Below are 21,936 nucleotides of genomic sequence, written 5' to 3' on the forward strand. Positions count from 1 at the left end.
TAGTGCTATCCTCCTCAAACCCACTCTTCATACTGTAGCTGGAGCCATCTTTCCCAAACAAGATGATGACACTGCTGTTCCTTTGTGACATGACCTCTGTTTACCACCCCAGTACATTCTCTCCCCATGTGCTCCCTAGCCAGGCTGAACTGCTGCCAGCACCTGAATGCTCTCAATGCTCTTGCTTCTCGAAGTTCCTGTACATGTCCCTTCTCTAGGACTTTCGTCTTTCCTCCCTAGTTTGTCTGGTTAACCCTTCTCATCCTTCAGGTCTCCTTAACCATTACTTCCCTGACCTTCCACAACTGGGGCAGGCTCCCCCTGCTCTGTGCTCCCACAATACTCTATCCTACTCCAACAATGTACTGATTTTGGATGGGCTGTCACGGTCTGCCTACTTGCCTATACTCTCAAGAGCATAAACTCTCTGAAGGCAGGGGCCTGGCTTCAGTTGGCAGTATTGCTACAGCTGACCACGGTGCTGGCTGGCAAACCACAGGTGCTCAACACATCTTACAGAATTAACATGTTACACTGGAGCATCTGCTGGCAAATTCATTAGTCTTTGTTACTCTTGCCATGTTCTCTACTGTGTTTAGATCAGTGCTACTACAGAAGCGGTGCTCAATAAATACTAGGTAAAAGTATAATGCCTTCTTTAACCTGGAGAGATTTCAGAGACAGATTAAGGGTGCTCAAGTTTCGTAATGATGGAGGTGTATTTATTTAAGGTTATTAGCAAGGCCACTTAAAAACTCTGAGGAGCTAAAATTACAATTTGAAAATAAGTTATGTGATCCCTTTCAACATCTTGTCCCTACTACAGAGTTACTAGCACTTAACTTCAGCCATATGCCCACACAAGTATATTTCAGTCTTTATTCAAAATACTTGTGTGGATAAAAAAGTATTATATTGTGTAGTTCTAAGAAATCTACTTGTAAGCACTCCATTTTAAAGAAATAAAGGTGAGTAAAATATTTCTTCACAAGAAAAACTCCCCACTATCCCGGAAGGAGAATTACTTTTTGTACCATGATAATTTGTATGAAGGTATACACACACATACACATACACCTATACAGTAATATGACAGGTTTTAAAAATAAACATACTAGAAGTTATTCCTATAAATTAAATTTGTCATTCAAAGTAGTCTCCTTTGGAGACTCATTCCAACAATGGAATCAAAGCTCAACATATTTTGGAAAGCTCTTTGAGAACTATTTTAGATTCTGCAAAGACTTTTTTGAATATCCAGACAGATGATAAATATTTGACCTTTTCAAAGTGAATTTTACCTTTACCAGCAACTAGGCATTAGAAGCCATAGTAAAAAAGGTCAAAGAGCACAACATTTTGGATCAAAAACAAAAGATATTTAGATGAAAAATACTGTGCTCGCTTTAGCAGCACATATACTGGATGAAAAATACTGGCAATGTGTAAATTTCCTTGCATAAGTGATACACTGGTTCTGAAAACAATGACAAATTAAAAGATACTTAGAAATGTTTAAAAAGGGAACAAAGAGAACAAGGATTGGGGTTTAAGATGGCACAGACCCTCCTGAGAACGCGATGAAAATTACGGCTCCTTTCCTCAGAAAAATATGGGCTCCCCTGTCCTCTCACCACTGCATTTATGCTTAGAAAGGTATGAAACACTGAGGTCATCTATGGCCCTATGGTTTGGAGCACTCGCTTTTGATTTCTCTTCTATTTTACTGTACCCAATAGAAAAAAAAAGTTTCTACTGTGACCCCATTTGTACATACATATATATATAACAGATTAAATATTATATATATCTATTAATTATATAACAGTATAAAATTAATAGTTACATAAATAATTCTCAGCCCTAGTGTATTTGTCATAGTACTCTCTTGCATCTTTCTTTAACTAGAAAAACATTACTCATGATTTGACTGGGCCAATTTCACAATGTACAGGTTGAAAAAACACTGGTTTAGAGTAACCACCGTGTAACTGGAGAAAGTTAATGAAACTGAGAAAAATCACTGATGACAAAAACTCTGATGCCCTTTTAAACTAACGAAGTCTCTTTACGCTAGAGTCAAGCTTTTTAAGAGATTAGATTCTTTATGGCAAAGCTGCGTTATTTTGGTCATTCATGTACATGGTAAACTACTGGAGACACTGACGAGTAAACCACACAGGGATCATAGGAAACTCATACCTTAATATTAGAAAACCACAAATCGTTCTCATGTAAAGTGGCCAGGTAGACAGACGTTAAAAGTCCGATGCAAAGGGCAATGGTTCCACCAACCGTGAATGACAGAAGCTTCCACAACCTTCTAATGGTATAACCTTTTAGAAAAACAAAACGAACAGTGAAGTCAGTAAAGAATGCAGCATTGACTAGTTCTACTTCAGCCTAGCAGGTATGCTAAGCTCCGCTGCCTGTCGCTGCCGCCGAAGCTTCCCCTATTCCCAGCAGACACTTAGGGGTTCCTTTCTGTGATTCAGGAGACCTGTTTTCATACTTTATCACAGTTTTTACCTAACTCTATCTAACTGTTCACTTGTCCATTTTGCCAGATAGCGTGAGTTTTCAGAGGACAAGCACCTTATCTTATTCATCTTAATAACTAGGGTCTCTGTCTGGCATAGATTAATAACTATAATTTACCTATGAAATTTGGAGGAGTAAATGGGTTACATGTCTAGGATATAAAAAGTCTTTGAGACAGTCTACAGATAATTTGTGGTTTATTCATTAAAAACTACCAAAAACCTTGACAACTTAAAATCCAAAAACCCATCAGGGGAGAAAAATCCATTACAACTCAAGTTAGAGGACACTTAAACTAGGAAAATATATTTATAGCACATATAAGAAAGTTTAAGTAACCTGAATACGAGATGGACACTTTCAGGATTTAAAAAATGAGTATTTCAATTGGAAACAGATTAAACATATGAGTAGGCAAAGCACAAAAGAAAAAATGGCCAATAATAGACAAGAATATTCACATTCCTCAGTATTAAAGAAATGCGAATCAGGGCACCTGAGTGGCTCAGTAGCTTGAGCCTCTGATTTTCAGCTCAGGTTATAATCCTAGGGTTTTGAGACTGAGCCCTGCATTGGGCTCTGTGCTGGCCCCTGAGCCTGCTTCTCTTTCCCCCTCTCCCTCTGACCCCCTCACTCCCTGGCCCACATTCTCTCTCTCTCTAAAAAAAAAAAACAGAAAAAAGAAAGAAAGAAAGGAAGGAAGAAAGAAATGCGTATCAAAACGATAAGCTGTAACTTTTTAGATGCTGGTCAATTTGATAGCTTAAAAATGCTAACCCTGTTTTAATAAGGGTACAAAAAAGAGTATTTTTCTTCTTCTTCTTCTTTTTTTTTTTCCCAGTATGGAATGCTTCACAAATTTGCGTGTCATCCTTGTGCAGGGGCCATGCTAATCTTCTCTGTATTGTTCCAATTTTAATATACGTGCTGCCGAAGTGAGCACCAAAAGAGTATTTTTTTTCTTTTTTTTAAAAAAAATTTATTTATTTATTTATTTATTTATTTATTTGACAGAGAGAGAGAGATCACAAGTAGGCAGAGAGGCAGGCAGAGAGAGAGAGAGAGAGAGGGGGAAGCAGGCTCCCTGCCGAGAAGACAGCCCGATTCGGGACTCGATTCCAGGACCCCTGAGATCATGACCTGAGCCAAAGGCAAGGGTTTAACCCACTGAGTAACCCAGGTGTCCCCAAAAGAGTATTTTTCAAACATAGCTGGTGGGAAAGTAACTTGGTAACTCTCTGGAATGCAATAAGGCAATAACTAGTAAAAAAAACTACCAAAATGAGAATACAATTTGACCAATAATTTGAAATCCAGGCATATACAATGTTTGTATACAAACAAATGTTTGGCCACAGTATATTTCTTATAGTTCTGTTTATCTAAGTAAAAGGTTAAAAAACATCTAAACACTCAACAATGAATGAGTTAAATAAACTATGCTATGGCCACACAATGACTATGTTGGTAACATTTTAAACTACATTGACTGACTTAAGATATGTTCGTAACATAAAAGAAGAAATGTAGCAAGTTATAAAACAGCTAGGATCTCAATTTTGTAAAACCACATATGAATGCTTGCATTTATATCCCTGCAGAGACATTCGGACAGCAAGATCAAATTTCATGGGTGGCATTCTCAGGATCAATTTGTTTGTGGGAGGATTTTCTTTTCTCTTTTCTTTTCTTTTTTTGCTTTTCTTTAGTTTTCAGGGTTTTTTTCCTGACACAAATAAATACTGCTTCAATAAAATGAAGAATCCTCAAAATTATGTTTTATTTTATTTTTTTAAAGGATTTTATTTACTTATTTGACAGAGAGAGATCACAAGTAAGCAGAGAGCCTGGCAGAGAGAGGAGGAAGCAGGCTCCCTGCTGAGCAGAGAGCCCGATGTGGGGTTTGATCCCAGGACACTGGGATCATGACCTGAGCCGAAGGCAGAGGCTTTAACCCACTGAGCCACCCAGGTGCCCCTCAAAATTATGTTTTAATATAAAAAAGAGAACTTGGGGCAGTCAGTTAAGCATCTGCCTTCAGCTCAGGTCATGACTCCAGAGTTCTAGTATCTAGACCTGAGTCGACTCCCTGCTCAGCAGCAGGCCTGCTTCTCCCTCTCCTCCTCCCTGCTCATTCTCATGCGCGCTCTCCCAAAATAAAAAAAAAAAAAAAAAAAAAGAAATAAAGAAAAAAAGAAAAACAACTTTAAAAAATAAATAAAATAATAAACAAAAAAGCAAACTTGAAGTAACATTGTTTAAGCCTTAAAAAGTATGCTGTCTTGTCCAAAATTGCTAATAGCAGAGTTGGATGGAATGACTTCTCGATATAGATTAATTTTATTTTATAAAACTGTTCCCTCAAATTACTTTACTAGTTCTGGCTGATAAGAATGAACATAGCTGCCATTAATATAAATTCTGTCAGATATCCAAAATGGTTGACAGACATGGAATTCTTCATGCTTATTTTTAAAAACCTTGAGCATGCTTAGTTAAGAAAGCAAATATGGAGTCAGGAAGTTGGTAATTAATATCACTTGATGTACAGCTTAGAATCTTCAGCATTATATAAACAACTCACCCAATTTTGACTGTCCACCCTCCCAAAACCAAAGGAGAAAATTTCAGGAATTCATATAAAGAATAAAAAGAAGTTTGATTCATTTTCAATACCTTCATGAAATGAGAAAGTCTCCCAAGGTAAGGCTGTGCAGAGCGAACAGCACACACAAACCAGAAAATTTAGAAACAGACTAAAATCTGAACCGTGGGGGAAAGTATTACTTTAGGAAATCAAAGATTGGCAAAACCAGAACCTACTGAACAGAAAGCTGAGAAACAATGGGTTTTAATCAGAGCTCTTTCACCTTGTATCTGATAATAACTATAAAGCCGGTATTATAAAAGTACAATCAAATCATTTGTCGAACTAAAACATCAGGGTATTAGAACAAGTCTCCCCAACTGTCAGGTCTCACCAAATTCTTATTCTATCGGAGAGTGATATTTTAATATGCAGAAAATAAAAGCAATCCCAAATGGTGCTTTAATTTAAATCACCTACCAGATGGCAATTTATTTCCCAACTTCACATTTGCTTCTTGTGCTGCATAATCCTCAGAAACTTCTGTGGTTTTCACTCCTTTTCTTTGCCTGATGGATATCATGGTGTCAAAGACTTACATGCATTGTTCTTCCAACCACTCCTACAAACGACAGAAAAGTAAACTGCCTGTCCGTATGCCAGTACCCTCTCCCCAACACACCCTGTGCTCATCTGTGCTTAAGTGACTTGAAGCCTTATCCCTGGCTTAGCATGCCCTCCCACTTTCCCATCAAATCTTAACCAGCCTTCAAAGTTACTGTCAAGACACAACACCAATATTTACTTAATACATGCTGTCAAGAGTTAAGAATACAGGTGGGCATCCTAGACCAGCCCCTGCCCTTCTTGCAAGAAGGCTTCCTGGCTGTGCCTGTGCCAGCTGCTGCTGCTGCTGCTGTTGTCTCCTTCCTGAGCCACTGCAGTTACCTTGCAATTGGTCACCTAATTATGCAGTTTTAGATTATGTCCTACAGTTCCCTACCACGCGAGGAGGCATTCAGTAGTAAATTTGTTGAGAGCCGGATTCCGAAGAAGTGACATATTGTTTGGTCTCAGGTACCTGAATTTTAATACCGGTGTTCTTTAAAAACAATTCACACTGGAAGCTTTAGGAACACGCCTCAGTGGTGATGGCAGCGGGGGTGTGCCAATCAGGGCAGCTGCTATCCCAGGGAGCAAAAGTGGGAGTAAAGGCAGGGTGCAGAAGCCTGGTTTGGAAGCAGCGAGTGGGAGGCGAGGGAGTGGTGGCAGTGAGTAAGCTGGCTACAGTCCTCCGGAACATCTTGCTTCCCTCTTCTGAATAATGAACAGCGTTTTACTAATTACTACGAAATATGACCAGATGCCGGGCACCATTGTTTGGGCAGTTTACCAATTCCTAAAGGTAAACAACTTGCTTTATAGAAGGAACCAACCAACCAACCAACCAACCAAAATCATACAATTTATTCGTTCGTTCATTCATACAAAAAAAAAAAAAAAAAAGTGAGACGCAAAAACAGTTAAGTACACACAATGAAAATGGAGAACCTGGAGCGGCGAGGGAGGAAAAAAGAGTGTAGGCAGAAAGTCGTACTGGGGTCGATGGGCTCGTTTCCCAATCACTCTATCCTGGAATCCTGCCCTTTCTAAGGGCTCGGGAAGGAGTTGTAAATATCCCAGAGCCGATACACTCTAACAAGTTAAGACAGAAGGGCCACAGACACTGACGCGCCAACTCGGGGTCGGGCAACCGCGATAACCGCACGAACTACGAAACAAAAGTTTCCCCACCCAAGGAAAGGGAATGCCATCTCCAGCACGGGAACGGAGAGAGAAGCGACGCTTGCCCTCCACTCCGAAGGGCCAGCGCGCGGGGAGCGTCCCGGGCGCTGCAGGGCACGTCCCCCAGCTTCCCGCCGCACCCCAGCCCACAGCACCGGGTGTCCCCAGCAGACGCCGCGGGGCCGGCGGCGGCCGCCCAAGTTCGCTCCGGCTGGGCACCGTGGCGCGGCCGCGGCCGCCGGCACCGACCAGGCCCGCGAGGCCGGAGCGAGAAGTGGCCCGCGAACGCGGCCCCGCCCTCTGCAAACTTCCTCACTCCCGCCCCGCCGCCCCCGGCCCCGCAGTTCGCGCGGACCAGCGGGCGCCGCGTCCCCTAGCCGGGCGCCCCCAGACGCCCCGCGGCCCGGGCCGCGCCCCCCGACTGCACAGCGCGGCGGGACGGCCCGCGGGCTCCCGGTGGTCGCGGCGCATTCGGCGGGACGCCGGACTCCCCGCGCGGCCCGCCGCCGAAGCCTCGCGCCCGCGTGTCCCCTCGCGCCGCCCGCGGCCCGACACGCAGTCACAGACCTGCGGCCTCAGCCGTCCTGGCGCGCGGCTCCGGGCGGGGAAGGAGGCCGGCCGGCCAGGGGGCGCCTAGGGGCGCGGGGGCGGGGCCGCACAACAGCCTGCAACGCGTCGTGGGGACAGAGAGGACCGGGCAGCGGCCACCGGGGCAGCGGCGGAGCTTTGCGCGACGCCCGAGAAATGGGGAACCGGGCGCGGGGGTGGGGGGGCGTCCGCGGCCGCGAGGAAGGGGCGCGCCAGGGAGGCCGGGCCGCCGCGGCCGCACCCATAGGTCCCGGGAGCCGTCCGTCAGCGCGAGCCCCCGCCCCTACCCGGAGCGCCCCGCCCCGTCTCGTGCGCCGCCGGCCGGAAGGAAGCAGCGCATTTCCGCTCGCCGCTCCGGCCCCGCCCCCGCGTTCTCACGACGCTGCGACCCGGGGTTGCTGACACTGAGGCTCTGAGGTTGCTTTCGGCCCCACAGACTCCCGACGGCCCCGGGGCAGAGCGAGAGGCAGCGGCTCAGGGAGAGGAGGAGCCCGGCTCCGAGGAAGGGTGGCTCCAGGGCTGAGAGTGGGGCGCGCCTTGGCGCCGCGGAAACCTCTTGCTGGCGCGCGTGGCCGCCTGTCCCCCACCCCAGGGCAGATGGGTGCGGGGGGCGCGCTGAGGGCCGGGCGGACCGAAGCAGGGCGACCCCTCGAGACTCTCCCCGCCTCCCGCGTCGGTGGGCCCGGTGCGCCCCCTCCGTGGGTCTCGGCCGCCCCCACCAGGCCCTGGAGGCCCCTGGCGTGTGCTGGGACCGCGTCTCGTGACTGCCAGTGAGACCGCCTGGAGATGCCTTCGCCTCGCCCTAGACTCCCCCCTAGTGTTGGGGTGGGGGCGGCGCGCTCGATCCGTAATTTCGCCTTCAAGGAAGGATATGCTTGCCTTGCTCTCCAAACTAGAGCGTAAGCCTTTTTTGAGGGCAGGTACTGTGCTTTTTCCTGGGTATCTTTCTTGTGGATCACCCTGCGAGGAGCGGTAGATGAAGCCTTTTCTCAGCAGATGCTCAAGCCACATGTTTAATTGATTTTTCTTAAGGAATGGTCTGGTCTTCTGGGTTCTCCACCTGTGCAAAGACTGTCCATCTGTCTCCTTCCAGTACGAAATTACTTCATCCAGGAAGCCTTTCCTGGTCACCCCTGTTGGGTATTTTCTCCTCCCTGGGTCTGTTGCTTTTAATAACAGGCGCACAGTCTGTGCAAATGGATTGAGGTATCTGCTGGGTGGCTCGAATAAAAATTAGTCTCAGCTGTCTTTTCAGATGGCCTTTGTCATGTTTTAACTTGATCGTTGGTGTCTTTGATGTTAGGGATTTGAGAGCAGGGCTTATATTTGTAATCCACCTCTTTCGTGTTCAGGTGCCTTACGTAAAACACATTTGGGTGCTTAATAAATACAGAGGGGAATTGAGTCCTCTTTAAATAAAATTTTCCCCTTTTTGTGCCGTAGGGTTTTGTCTAAAACTGTGTCCCTCTGGGGAAGAATGTGTCTGTGGTGCAATGTACATCCCGAGTAAAGGAAGTAGTGCTCATTAGCAGCTGCTTGGTTTAATACCAGGAAATGGCTTTACCAGCAAGATAAAGCCTTGAGACCTGTAAAAAGTAGGCACCCACTGCTGAGAGTTAAGTCTTCAGAATGATGATACTTCAAATAAGAAGGCATCCTTCGCTGGGATACAGTAACCATGAGAGTGATGGATAGCAAGTAGTAGGCCCCGCCCTCGGTGAGCTCTGGTCAGGGACTGACTGCAGTGGTGCACAGGGATATCTCTTGTTAGTGTTGTTTTGAGATCCAAATGGATTTCGCTATGTTGTGGCCAGCAGTAGGTAAGCGGTGGTCCTCTAGAAGGGTGCAGTTCAAACTGTGGTCTTTGGGGACCCATGGCATCACTATCACCATTGCCAGGGAGGTTGTTAGAAATGCAAATTAGATCCTACCCCAGACCTACTGAATCATAATCTGTAGGGGTGAAGTTTTAAGAACTTCATGTGCGTCTGTGCTCAGTCAAGTTGGAGAGCCACAGCGTAGCCTTGCTATTCCAAATGTCTGTGGTCGGGGAGTACCAGTATCACCCGGGACTTTCTTAGAAACAGGATCTCTGGCCCTCTCCAACACCTACCGAGCCAGAATCTGTGTTTTCATATAATCCCCAGGTTATTTGTATGTAGGTCACACTTTGAGAAGCACCACACCAGAAATCATCAATGCTGTTTACATCCTTCCCAGAAAGGGAGGAAGCTGTCTGTCTCTATGGTCTTTTTCTTAGTTGCTGTACAATGTTTGTTCAGTTTTAAATTGCTTGGCTTAGTAGTATGACCACTCTTGATCACCGCTATCTTCATGTCAGTAGCCTCTCCTGGTGTTCTGCCATCTACCTTTCTGGCCTTCTTGAAATTTTCAGTCTCTTGTAAACTCTTCCTTTTAAAAGCAACGCTTCTCTGGCTCATGGCTCCCTGTTTCCACTGATATCCTGATGGCTCATGAGTTTTTAATGCCCAGGCATAGCTCCTGACCTCCAGGTCCCATGTGGCCAATGCCTATTCGACATTTCCAGATGTGCAAGCATCTCCAACCCAACTTGTTAAAAAAAGAAACTTTTTCTAACCCCCAAACCTGTTTTTCGTCCCTTGCGCCTAATCACCTAATTGTTCAAGTCAAGACCCTAGGAGCCAAACGTGGTTTCTCCAGTGTCATGTAATCCATATGTCTAAATAGTGAGTCCTTTGGACTTGACCCTAAATATCTCTAAACTTGCCTGACTTTTCTCCCCTTCTATTGCCAAGTTACCCTTTCCTTGTCAGGATCATTTTAACGGCCTCTTAGCTGATGGCTTCACCTGCATCCCTGCCCCAACCTCCATCCCTGCCCTGTGTCCTTGTCTGCCCAGTCCACCCTCCATGTAATAACCAGAGCGGTCTTCTTAAAACAGAGCTCCGCTGGTGACTTTGTGGCTTTATATAAAAATCAAGCTCCTTAGACACAGTTACAATGATGGCCATGAGTCAGTTTCCATTTACCTGTCCAGCCTCATCTCTGCATCCTTTTTGTAAACTTCAGGGGTTTTGCGGGTGTCTCCTTGTACTGTCTTTGTCTGACTTCCCTGCTATTCAGTCTTTGAATTTCAGCTTCCATGATCCTTGCTGCCTAGTATTTATACCCTCGTAGACTCCCTTCATACTGAACCCTCGCTGTTCTGTGTGATCGATAGGGTATGGTGGAAATGACTTGTAGGGCTTAAAAGACATCCCAATTTCAGCCTTAGCCTCTCTTGGATTGCTCACTTCAGGGCCCCCAACCACCATGTTGCAAGGGCACTCAAACAGCCAGTGGAGAAGGCCACCTGGGCAGCAGCTGGCCTCTGGCCCAGCGCTAGCTTCGAGGGGGGAGGTCAGCCAACTCCGGGTCAGCCTTCAGATAACTGCAGCCTCATGAGAGATCCCGAGCTGGAAATGCCCATCTGTGCCACTCCCGAATACCTCACCGGAAACAATAAGGATTATACATGTTTATTGTGGTTTTGAGTTTGGGGGTAATTTTGTTACACGATGATAGGTAATCAGTCCGTTAGTATTCCTCTGTGTGGTTTTATTTAACTCTTCCCCTCTGATTGGACATTTAGGTTATTTCTAGCTTTATCCTATTACAAGCAATGCTGTAGAGACTATCTTTATAGTTTTGTAATTCTTTAGGACATATTTCAGGAAACAGAATTGCTAGAAGTCGTATTTTAAATGATGATACACACTGGCAAACGACATTCCAAAAAGGTTAATGATTCCATTACTCTACACTTCCATGGATGTGTATCACAGTGTTGATTTCTTCACGCCCTTGCCAACAATGGATACTTTGAATCTTGGCCAATCTTCTGCGACAGATGAGGGATCACTTAACATGCTCTGTGTGAGGCGGAGACAGTGGGGTTAGGGGTTTATTGGCTGTTTGCGTTTCTTTTTCTAGGATTTGTGTTTTTTGTGTTCTTTGACCGGTCATTGATTCAATGTTGACACAAGGGATTATTCCCAGATTACAGATATCAGCCTTTAGTTTTATGCCCTGCAGATGTTTCCTCATTCTCGAATGCCTTGCCAGGTGTCTTGCTACCTAGCAATTTTCCATTTTTATGTTGTCAAATCTGTCACCTTTCCTTTATAGTTTCTGGGTTTTTCCATCATGCTAGGAAAACTTTTCCCATTGCAAGATGATAAAATTTTAAAAATAGTTTCTTATAATTTTTAGAAATGTGGCATCTTTTTAATACGGGGTGAGATGGGGATCTGACATAATTTCTTTCTAGCTGGTTGGTTGACTGCTTCATCATTATTCTTAATCTACTGCTTTCTTAATCTACTGTCACCTCCTAATCCCATATGTCTATGGCCTGTTTGTTAACTCACTTCACTATGTTTAAGTGACTTAAAAAAGGAATCCTGTTGAAAAGTTCAACATATTCACAATTACTGTTTCTTTATAGAAAGCTTTGATAATTGCAAGAACAAGTGCCCCTTTATTATACTTCTTTTAAACATGTCTTGGTAAGTTTTTCGTATTTACTCACTCAGAGGAACTTTATAATCATTTATCAGTTTTTTCTTTCCTTTTTTTTTTTTTTGGCTTGTTCATTTCCCCCCCCCCCTTCCAAATTTTTATTTAAATTCTAGTTAATGTATAGTGCAATATTGGTTTCAGGAGTAGAATTGAGTGATTTATCACTTCCATACAACACCTGGTGCTCATCATAAGTGTCTTCCTTTTTTTTTTTTTTTTTTTTTAAAGATTTTATTTATTTATTTGTCAGAGAGAGAGCAAGCGAGAGCGAGCACAGGCAGACAGAGTGGCAGGCAGAGTCAGAGGGAGAAGCAGGCTCCCTGCGGAGCAAGGAGCCCGATGTGGGACTCGATCCCAGGACGCCGGGATCATGACCTGAGCCGAAGGCAGCTGCTTAACCACTGAGCCACCCAGGCGTCCCCATAAGTGTCTTCCTTAATACCCATCACCTACTTAGCCCATCTCCCCAACCCCTTCCCCTCCAGCAACCCTCAAGTTTGTTCTCCATAGTTAAGAGTCTGTTTTCTGGTTTGTGTGTGTGTCTCTCTCTCTTTTTTCCTTGCTCCTATGTTCATCTGTTTTGTTTTGTTTTTTTAATTCCACCTGTGAGTGAAGTCATGTGGTATTTGTCTTTCTCTGACTTATTTCACTAAGCACAATACCGTCTAGATCCAGCCACGTTGTTGCAAATGGCAAAATTTCATTCTTTTTGATGGCTTGAGTGTTATTTTACTCTGTGTATGTGTGTGTGTGTATCACATCTTCTTTATCCATTCATCAGTCAGTGGACACTTGGGCTCCTTCCATAATTTGGCTGTTAATGCTGCTGTAAACATCACAGTGCATGTACCTCTTTGAATCTGTATTTTTGTATCCTTTGGTAATTACCTAGCAGTGCAATCACTGGATCACAGTGATTTATTTCTAGCTCTGTTTTTAACTTCTTGAGGAACCTCCATACTGTTTTCCACAGTGGCTGCACCAGTTTGCATTCCTACCAACATGTAAGAGGGTTCCCCTTTCTCCGCATCCTCGCCAACATCTGTCATTTCCTGACTTGTTAATTTTAGCCATTCTGATGGTGTGAGGTGGTGTCTCACTGGTTTTGATTTGTATTTCCCTAATGATGAGTGATGTTGAGCATCTTTTCACGTGCCCGTTGGCCATCTGGATGTCTTTTATGGAAAAATCTCTGTTCATGTCTTCTGCCCATTTCTTAACTGGATTGTTTTTCTTTCTTTAAAAAAAAAGTAAAGATTTTGTATATTTATTTGTCAGAGAGAGAGAATGTGAGCAAGCACAAGTAGGGGGAGCAGCAGACAGAGGGAGAAGCAGACTCCTTGCTGAGCAAGGAGCAGGATGTGAGACTCAATCCCAGGACTCCAGGATCATGACCTGAGCTGAAGGCAGATGCTTAACCAGCTGAACCACCCAGGTGCCCCTGGAATGTTTTTTGGGTGTTGAGTTTGATAAGTTCTTCATAGATTTTGGAAGTGTGAAGTCAGATACTGGAAGTACCCTTTACCAGATATGTCATTTGCAAATACTTTTCCTATTCCGTAGGCCCCTTTTTAGTTTTGTTGAATGTTTCCTTTGCTTTGCGGAAGCTTCTTCTCTTGATGAAGTTCCAATAGTTCATTTTTTGCTTTTGTTTCCCTTGCCTCGGGCAGCGTGTCCAGTAAGAAGTTACTATGGCCAAAGTCAGAGAGGTGGCTGCCTGTATTCTCAGATTTTGATGATTTTCCTATGTCATATTTAGGTCTTTCATCCCTTTTGAGTTTATTTTTGTGTATAGTGTATGAGAACAGCCCAGTTTCATTCTGCACTTCTTCCAGTTTTCCCAGCACCGTTTATTGCAAAGACTTATCTTTTCTTCCCCTGGACATTCTTTCCTGCTTTGTCGAAAATTAGTTGACCATAGAGTTGTGGGTCCATTATTCTGTTCCATTGGTCTGTGTGTCTGTTTTTATGCCAGGACCATACTGTCTTGATGACGACAGCTTTGTAATAGAGCTTGAAGTCCTGAATCATGATGCCTCCTGCTTTGCTTTTCTTATTCAGAATTGCTTTGGTTATTCTGGGTTTTTTGTAGTTCCACGCAAATTTTAGGATTGTTTGTTCTGTCAAAAACGCAGCTGGTATTTTGGTAGGGATTGTATTAAATGTGTAGATTGCTTTGGGTAGCATAGACTAAAATTTTAACAGTGTTTGTTCTTCCAATCCATGAGCATGGAATGTTTTTCCATTCTTTTGGGTCCTCTTCCATTTCTTTCATGTTCTGTAGTTTTTAGAATACAGATCTTTTACCTCTTTGGTTCTGTTTATTCCTAGTATCTTCCTGGTTTGGGTGCGGTTGTACTTGGGAACATCCCCTTGGTTTCTTCTTCTGCTGCTTCCTTACTGGTTATTTACAAATTTTCAACAAAGAATCCATGGAGGTTTTTACTGGCATCGTATAAAATGCATAGAAACGTTTGGGTGAAGTGAGATCTTTCTGATGCTGGGTATACTTTTATAGGAACGTGTATTCAGGTGAGGACAGTTTGGCTAACCACCTGTGTTCTTCTAACCGTGCTTTCATCCAATTCCTGTTTTTCTACAAGCGTTGACTTTTCAGGTGTCTTTTTTTTTTTTTTAATATTTTATTTATTCACCTGACAGAAATCACAAGTAGGCGGAGAGGTAGGCAGAGAGAGAGAGAGAGAGAGAGAGCAGGAAGCAGGCTCCCCGCTGAGCAGAGAGCCCGATGCGGGACTCGATCCCAGAACTCTGGGATCATGACCTGAGCCGAAGGCCTTAGGCCGAAGGCCTTAACCCACTTAACCTGCAGGTGCCCCTCAGGTGTCTTGATAAAAGAGCAGACTTTTTACTCTCAGACCTTTATTGGATAAAAATTATAGACACATACATATATTTAGCTAAAGTAAATATAAATGGAAATCCTAGTATTTTCTGCCTGGATGCCAACGGATTGTTCTATACATTCCTTGTGTAAGACCCATACACGATTCTGCGGCAACAGGCCATGCCTAAAGCCCTCCTCTGGGCCCAGCTCGGCGTGCTTCCTTTTAGGGAAGATGTGCCAAGTCCAAGGGAATGCTTCCTCACTGCTTACAAATCATTACAGAGCTGCACAGAATTGACTTTATACTCGAGGCCTTCCCTTTAAGACATTTGTCCACAGAGGGGCGCCTGGGTGGCTAGGTTGGTTAAGCCTCTGACTCTTGATTTCAGCTCAGGTTGTGATCTCAGGGTCATGGGATCAAGCCCCAGGACAGGTGCCTTGCTGGACCTGGAACCTGCTTATGATTCTCTTCTTTCCCTCTTCCTCCACTCCCTACCCCTGCTATGCACTCATATGGCACTCTCTCTCTCTCTAAAAAAAAAAAAAAAAAAAAAAGATATTTGTCAGTATATGGTTCCTTTCCTGTGAGATTCTTTAGAAAAGCATTATGAAATATTGTTAGTATTGATTTTTTTTCTGCCTTTGATCAACTTTGTAATAACTAGATTTGTAGTGTTTAAACAGTGAAATTCAGGGGCACCTGACTGGCTCAGTTGGTAGAGCATGGGACTCTTGATCTCGGGGTTGTGAGTTCAAGCCCCATGTTGGATATGGAGCCTCCCTAAAATAAAAAATAAAATAGAGAAATTCACAGGCAGATCAGCATTGGTGCACAATTACTGACTCTTTCTTTTCTTTTTTTTTTTTTTTAAGATTTTATTTATTTATTTGACAGAGAGAGAGAGAGATCACAAGTAGGCAGAGAGGCAGGTGGGGTGGGGGGCGGTGAAGCAGGCTCCCCGCTGAACAGAGACCCCAATGCGGGGTTTGATCCCAGGGTCCAGAGACCATGACCTGAGCCAAAGGCAGAGGCTTAACTCACTGAGCCACCCAGGCACCCACAATTACTGACTCTTAACATTAACAGTACTTCAGCATTACCAATTTTGTTTCATTATCCTCCTTCATACCTGCTACTCCTACCTCTCCTGTCTCTTCTTCCCACCTACACCTTCTTTTTCCATTTCCATGGCTAGAAGAACTGTTGTACTTCTCTATTTCAAATGAGGACATGAATAGTCAAGTTATTCAATTAAAGCAGATGGTGGTTCTTTATCATACAAGCTTTTTGCCAAATGTGACGATTCCTCGATGTTGGCTGTTCTGGTCCACAGACCAGTGGCCCTGGCTGGCCTTCCCAGTTTGTTCCTTTGGACTGCTCAAATGTCACTCCCTGCAACAGGCATAATACAACAGGTGTCTGAACTCCTAGAAGTACACATTTCCTACCAACGGATGCCAAAGCGTATTGTCTGGCTTGGGAGTTTTTCCGTAGGAAGAAGTAGGACTTTGAGCCAGAAATATATATGTTTCTAACACTCTCAAACTAAGTTATTTTATCCTGCCTTCAATCATGGCTAACCTAGCATGGGGCTGGATTTTTTCACTAACACTAAGTGTTCCTCAGCAGCCCTCCTGAGTCCACCCATGAATCTCAGTAAGCCAGCGGGAGGGACTCCTTCTGTGGAAAATTCGCAGGTATGGCCGCAGCTCTCCAGACCTGCCAGCCAGGGCTCACCGGACCCCAGCAGCCGTGTGGAGTGTGAACTGGGTGTATTCAGCACTGTAGGGATCCCCGCACGATGAGGGAGCAGATGCAGCCATCTCGGAGAGGTTTTTATTCAAAATCTCTTGAGGACCTTTTGAATTTTCAGTCTGGATACCAGAAAACCGCTTGCAGTGGTATCCTACTCTCCCGGCAATGATCGCCAACCAGGTCATTTATCTAGAAGCCTGGCTGAGGATTCAGTATTAAACAGGGTACGGCTTAGCTGCCCGAAGCCTCACCTCAAAAACAGTGGCTTCCGGAAGACGTTTATTTCTGTCATGGAGGCAGCCCAGCTCCACAGTCTCAGGGACCCCGGGTCTGTGTCAGGGCTCTGCTCTCCCCAGGATGTCACACTCGTTACTGTAGTCAGCTCTTTCACCACAGTCACAAAACAGACAGCAGGAAACCAAAGGGAAGGGGAGGGAGCTCAACCCAGTAGTTTCATGTCACTTCTGCTCATACCCCATTAACCTTCCTTTGGTCACACGGCCTTGCCTAAGCCACAAGGAAGATTGGGAAGCCGGCTAGCCACGTGCGCCCTTCTAGAAACCTTCCCGCCGTGGGAGAGAGTGGGTGTTGGGGAACACGTGAGAGCGTCTGCCACAGCTCACACGGGAGGTACTTTCTTCCGAGGGGCGAGGTTGAACTGTGCTGTGTCATTAGTTTCGTCTCTGCGGATCACAAACTCCAGGAGCACCAGCAGTACAGAATCCCTTTCTATAGTAGAGTGTGGGAATGGTTCACAACCGTGAAACAGACCCAGAGCAATTCACAGTTTACGTATGTTGTGAAGGGTCCCAACTCAAGCCAAAACATTATCGAACTGGCTACTAACTGAGGATTCCCTAGCTGTCAGTACCCCCCACCAACAACCCTGGCTTTATGGAAGCGTGTACATTTCTTTTTTTTTTTTTTTTTTAAACTGGAAATTTATCTTAGATGCGACGTGTCTACAATATTCTAGGTACTGAGAGATAGGTTTGCCTTTTTTGGTATCGGTTAAGGGATAGGATATTTTGAGTATCCTTCCCCAAAACACAAGCCAGCATGGTTCTTAGGTTAGTTTCTAAGGTTGTAGCAAGAATCTTTGCTACCAGCATTTATAAGGCCAAGTTTAATCTCCAATGCCCTCACAGTTAATGCGCCAAACGAAACAACCACCGTCGAGCTCCTCGATGGCCAGGCCCTCTCGTTGCCTAGTCACTAACCTTCCCAACTGCCCTGCGAGTTCTGAGTAGTACCTTCTGTTCTACTGATGAAGAAATGGGCTCAGGAAAGGTGGAATGTCTTGCTCAAGGTCACATGGCTGGGAAGCCAGTTCTGTCCCGAGCTGAGTCAGGACTTGACCAAATGTTTTATGGACAGTCTCGTTTGACCCATGGGTCTCTGTGAGGCCGGTATTAGACTGGTGGCCCACCATTTCACAAAACAGAAGAAAGAGCCGAACTTCTAAAAGATTAGAGAGGGTCCAGCCAGGCCGTGTTCCAAACCGGTGGTAGCTGTAGTGCCCCCGGCGCCCGGTGTGCGGCTCAGGTGGGCTGTCTCCCCAACATTTCTCCCCAGTTTCAGATGGGAACGTGGTGCCTGCTTTCCCATGGGGAAGAGTCACACTTAGTTTTTTTCCTGCTATTTCGAAGTTTAGTTTTAAACATTGTCGGGCTGTATGGCTGCTTCATCAGCATTTGCTCACCAGGATTCAAAGTGACTCCAGCTGGGCACAGGTTCTGAAGAGCCTTATTTTAGATTTTTTGTCCTATACGGTGATACTCCACATGGACTCCAGTATCAGCATTCTAGAAAGACACCACCTCACCACCTGTGTTCTGCTTCACACTGGAGAAGGCCTGAAACAATGAAGGTAACCTTGAAACCACTGGTTTACTTAATTAAGACTGGTTGGGTTTTTTTTGGTACCATGTTAGCTATAGAAGATCAGACATAAATACAGCTTAAGATTTGAACCACGTCCTGCTGTACTTTTTCTCAAGCCTGAAATAGAATTTTCTAACACCTTTTGTGGTTGGAAATGCTGAATTTAAATAGGACTGCAGATATAAACAAAAAGAGCAAGATGTGGATTGATGTGCCTATTTCAGTAGAGTGCAGCCACATTATTTCTGAAATACAGATACAAAAATTGACAAACTGACAAGTGGGAAATACAGAAATCTGGAGATGTGCACTGCAGTGACAATAGGCCTTTAAATAACGCTATTAGGTACTAATAAAAGACCTGAGAAACGAGTAACTTATGTTGTCGAGGGTCTCTCCAGGTCATAGTTTTTAAGAATAATAAAAACCCCATTTCATCATTATTCGTACCAGTGGCAATGACACAGATAAGTTTTCATTTCATTTTTCTTTTTAACAAAGGATAAAGCTGAGAAATCAGATGAGGTAACTAGGTGAGTCTGAGCTTGTGGTCAAGGATTCATTTTCTTCTGATTTGTGGAAGTCAGACTCCATCTATCCAACGTGCAATGTCCTTTCCAAACAAAGGACCCAGGTACCTCAGTATTACCATGGAAGTCCCTGGCTTACGTTTAGTTTTGTAACGTGTTAAGCAATGGTGCCTTCACTAACTGGTCGAAGTGACAATTGGTGTGAATGTGGTTGAGTTAGGAAGCCAAAAGACAGCAACATTTGGTAATTTAGTTACGAAATGGTAAGAATTTATATTAGATGCCTAAAATCAAACAAGTGAAGTGGTGATTACCCATTACTGGAAAAAACACTCAAGGAGACAAGAAAAACTGAATAGGTCAGAATCTTATACTTAGGGTTTGTGTAGGAAAATGCAGCACCACAACATGAGGTCCAGTCCCCAGTCCAATACATGGACTGGGTCTTGCTGCGCAGGTGGGACTCCGGAAATTGATCATGAACCTTACTTACAGTCATTTGGATTTTAAGCTATAAACCCAAACACACTACCTAAGCAAGCCTGTCCTATGGCATCGATTAGAAACTTCTAGAAACTACAGGGCTGAAAATGTCCGTTTTACATTTTGGTGGCTAATGTGGAAGACATCTAGGAAGGAAAGGACTCTTCACTCTGCCAGTTAGGTCAACAGACCGACACTAAAGCAAGCCACAACCTCCTTGAATGTGGCATTAGGCTTGGACAAGCTGTTCTCCTTCACCAAGAGGCACATCAAACACTCTCAATTCTGGATCCTGGATTCCTCTGTCATCTGTCGGCAGGGTGAGGGGCTCAGCTCCAGCGGTTACCCAGTTACCAGGCACAGTGGTCAACCGTGCGGGTGGAACAGCCAGGCCGGTTGAAGCGCCCAGGCCGCCGAGAGGGTGAAGCAGGCAGCGGACGGGCAACACTGTCAGGCCGTTGGGAGAAAACAAGGCAGGACTTTTTATAGCAGCATTATTTAGTTTCTTATTTAATCGTGCACTGTTATTTTAAACAAATTGTGTGTGGCTCTAAATAGCAGAGATGATGAAATAGGTTAAAGTCATAAATTATGGATAAGGGCTGTGGAAGAACAGGAAGACTTTATAAAAATTACAGAGGGAGAAATAATAATGATTTAGCTAGAAAACAGTGCTATAAAAAGCTTTCTCTATAAAAAGGTTTTTTTCCCTTTTTTCTTTCTGGTAGTTTTAAAGCACGGGTCATACCACTGTTCCAGCTCAGAGGTCAGCCAACTTTTTCTCTGGAACTATTTATTGTCTGACAAATGGTACGTAATTTGGGCTTCGTGGGCCATACGGTCTCTGTCTCAACTCCTGGACGCCCCTGTTGGACATTGAACATAGTCATGTGCCTGTGGAAACCAACGGGTGTGGCTTTACTCTAGTCACAAACACAAGTGGTAGGCCAGAACAGAAGCCAGAGTGTAGTTTGGTTCAATAGACCAGCACAGTCCAACAGGAAAATGATGTCGGCCACATGTGGAATTTAAAATCTTCTGATAGCTACATTAGAGAAGTAAAATCAGGTAAAATTATTTTAATAGTCTATTTTATTTAAACCCAAGTGTCATTTCAACATGTGCTATAAAAGCTATTAGTAACACTTTACCGAGGTGCCTGGGTGGCTCAGTTGTTAAGCATCTGCCTTTGGCTTAGGTGATGATCCCAGAATCCTGGGATCAAGTCCCACGTCTGGCTCCCTGTTCTGCAGGAAGCCTGCTTCTCTCTCTCCCACTGCCCCTACTTCTGTTCCCTCTCTGTGTCTTTGCCAAATGAGTAAATAAAATTTTTTTTTTTAAAGATTTTATTTATTTATTTGACAGAGAGAAATCACAAGTAGACAGAAAGGCAGGCAGAGAGAGAGAGAGAGAGAGAGAGAGAAGCAGGCTCCCTGCTGAGGAGAGAGCCCGATGCAGGACCCGATCCCAGGACCCTGAAATCATGACCTGAGCCGAAGGCAGCGGCTTAACCCACTGAGCCACCTAGGCGCCCTAAGTAAATAAAATCTTAAAAAAAACCACACTACCTTTTTTGTACTAAGTTTTCAAAACTGTGTGTACTGTACACTCACAGCACACTTGTCAGGTCTCAGCTGCTTGAAAGCCACACGTGGTTCGTGGCTACCAACCTGCAGTATTAACGTTCTGGAACTTCTATGCTGGGCTTTCCATAACCAGTGTGGTTTGATGACAAAGTACTGGCATTTGCTTCTTACAAAATAGGGGATGGAATTACATTGCTGCAAGGGATAAAGAACAAGATTACAGCTACTGAGAAGAAGTATGTGGCCTCAGACACTTTAAGCTGAGCTGGCCTAGGATGTTGGGGCACAAATGGGTAAATGAGAGCAATGACAGAGTTGGATGATGTTAGTGTCACGTGTCAGTGCAACAAACAAATCTAGTTAAAAAAAAAAAAGCTGTGATATAGACCACAAAATCATCAAGGTGTAAATATACCACTGTAGATTTTGGCCTTCAGTAAAAAAATGCTGATTGTTATTAACATAGCTGGTCTTCAGCACTGTCACTATCAGAATTGAAGGTGTCTAAAAATGATTGGGAAGATAAAAATGGAAAACCGTGTAGCAGGAAAGAAAAAGAGCTTCAAAAGTAGACTGAATTTTTATAATGATTAAAATGATCTAAGTGCTTTTCCAATTATTTTTGTATAACAGGGTTTAATGCTCGTTGATAATTTACCAAGTTCCCAAAGGGTAATCTTAAGCCATAATCGTAAGCTTAAGCCTTGAGAAGTTCTTCAGTATTTAAACCTAACTTTCCAAGTTATCAAATCAACATTTCTAGGATAAAAATGGATAGAACCTTTTGGTAAGAAAAGCGTAGAGGCAAG

At 44.2% G+C, this 21,936-nt stretch overlaps 1 protein-coding gene and 1 non-coding gene across 3 annotated transcripts in view; both read right to left on the reverse strand.

Moving 5' to 3' along the window:
- DPY19L3 (dpy-19 like C-mannosyltransferase 3) overlaps positions 1-7,722 on the reverse strand; it is a 70,505-nt gene extending 62,783 nt beyond the window's left edge. Inside the window, exons 1-3 of one of the 2 annotated variants that reach the window (XM_045076005.1) lie at positions 7,481-7,722; positions 5,609-5,750; positions 2,203-2,336 (exon numbers count right to left, since the gene is read on the reverse strand). In XM_045076005.1, the coding sequence (XP_044931940.1) occupies positions 2,203-2,336; positions 5,609-5,711 (237 nt within the window). In that variant the 5' untranslated portion in view covers positions 5,712-5,750; positions 7,481-7,722. Of the gene's footprint in view, positions 1-2,202; positions 2,337-5,608; positions 5,751-7,480 lie in introns of those variants that run through there. The other variant, XM_045076006.1, reaches the window with a different exon arrangement.
- Positions 3,378-3,484, reverse strand: LOC123391075. Its single transcript, XR_006605702.1, has one exon. It is a non-coding gene; the product is annotated as a U6 spliceosomal RNA (small nuclear RNA).
- Positions 7,723-21,936: the final 14,214 nt, after the last annotated feature.

This window comes from Mustela putorius, unplaced genomic scaffold (genome assembly GCF_011764305.1).
Source record: "Mustela putorius furo isolate JIRA1106 unplaced genomic scaffold, ASM1176430v1.1 tig00000174_pilon_pilon_pilon, whole genome shotgun sequence".
NCBI classification, from domain to species: Eukaryota; Metazoa; Chordata; class Mammalia; order Carnivora; family Mustelidae; genus Mustela; species Mustela putorius.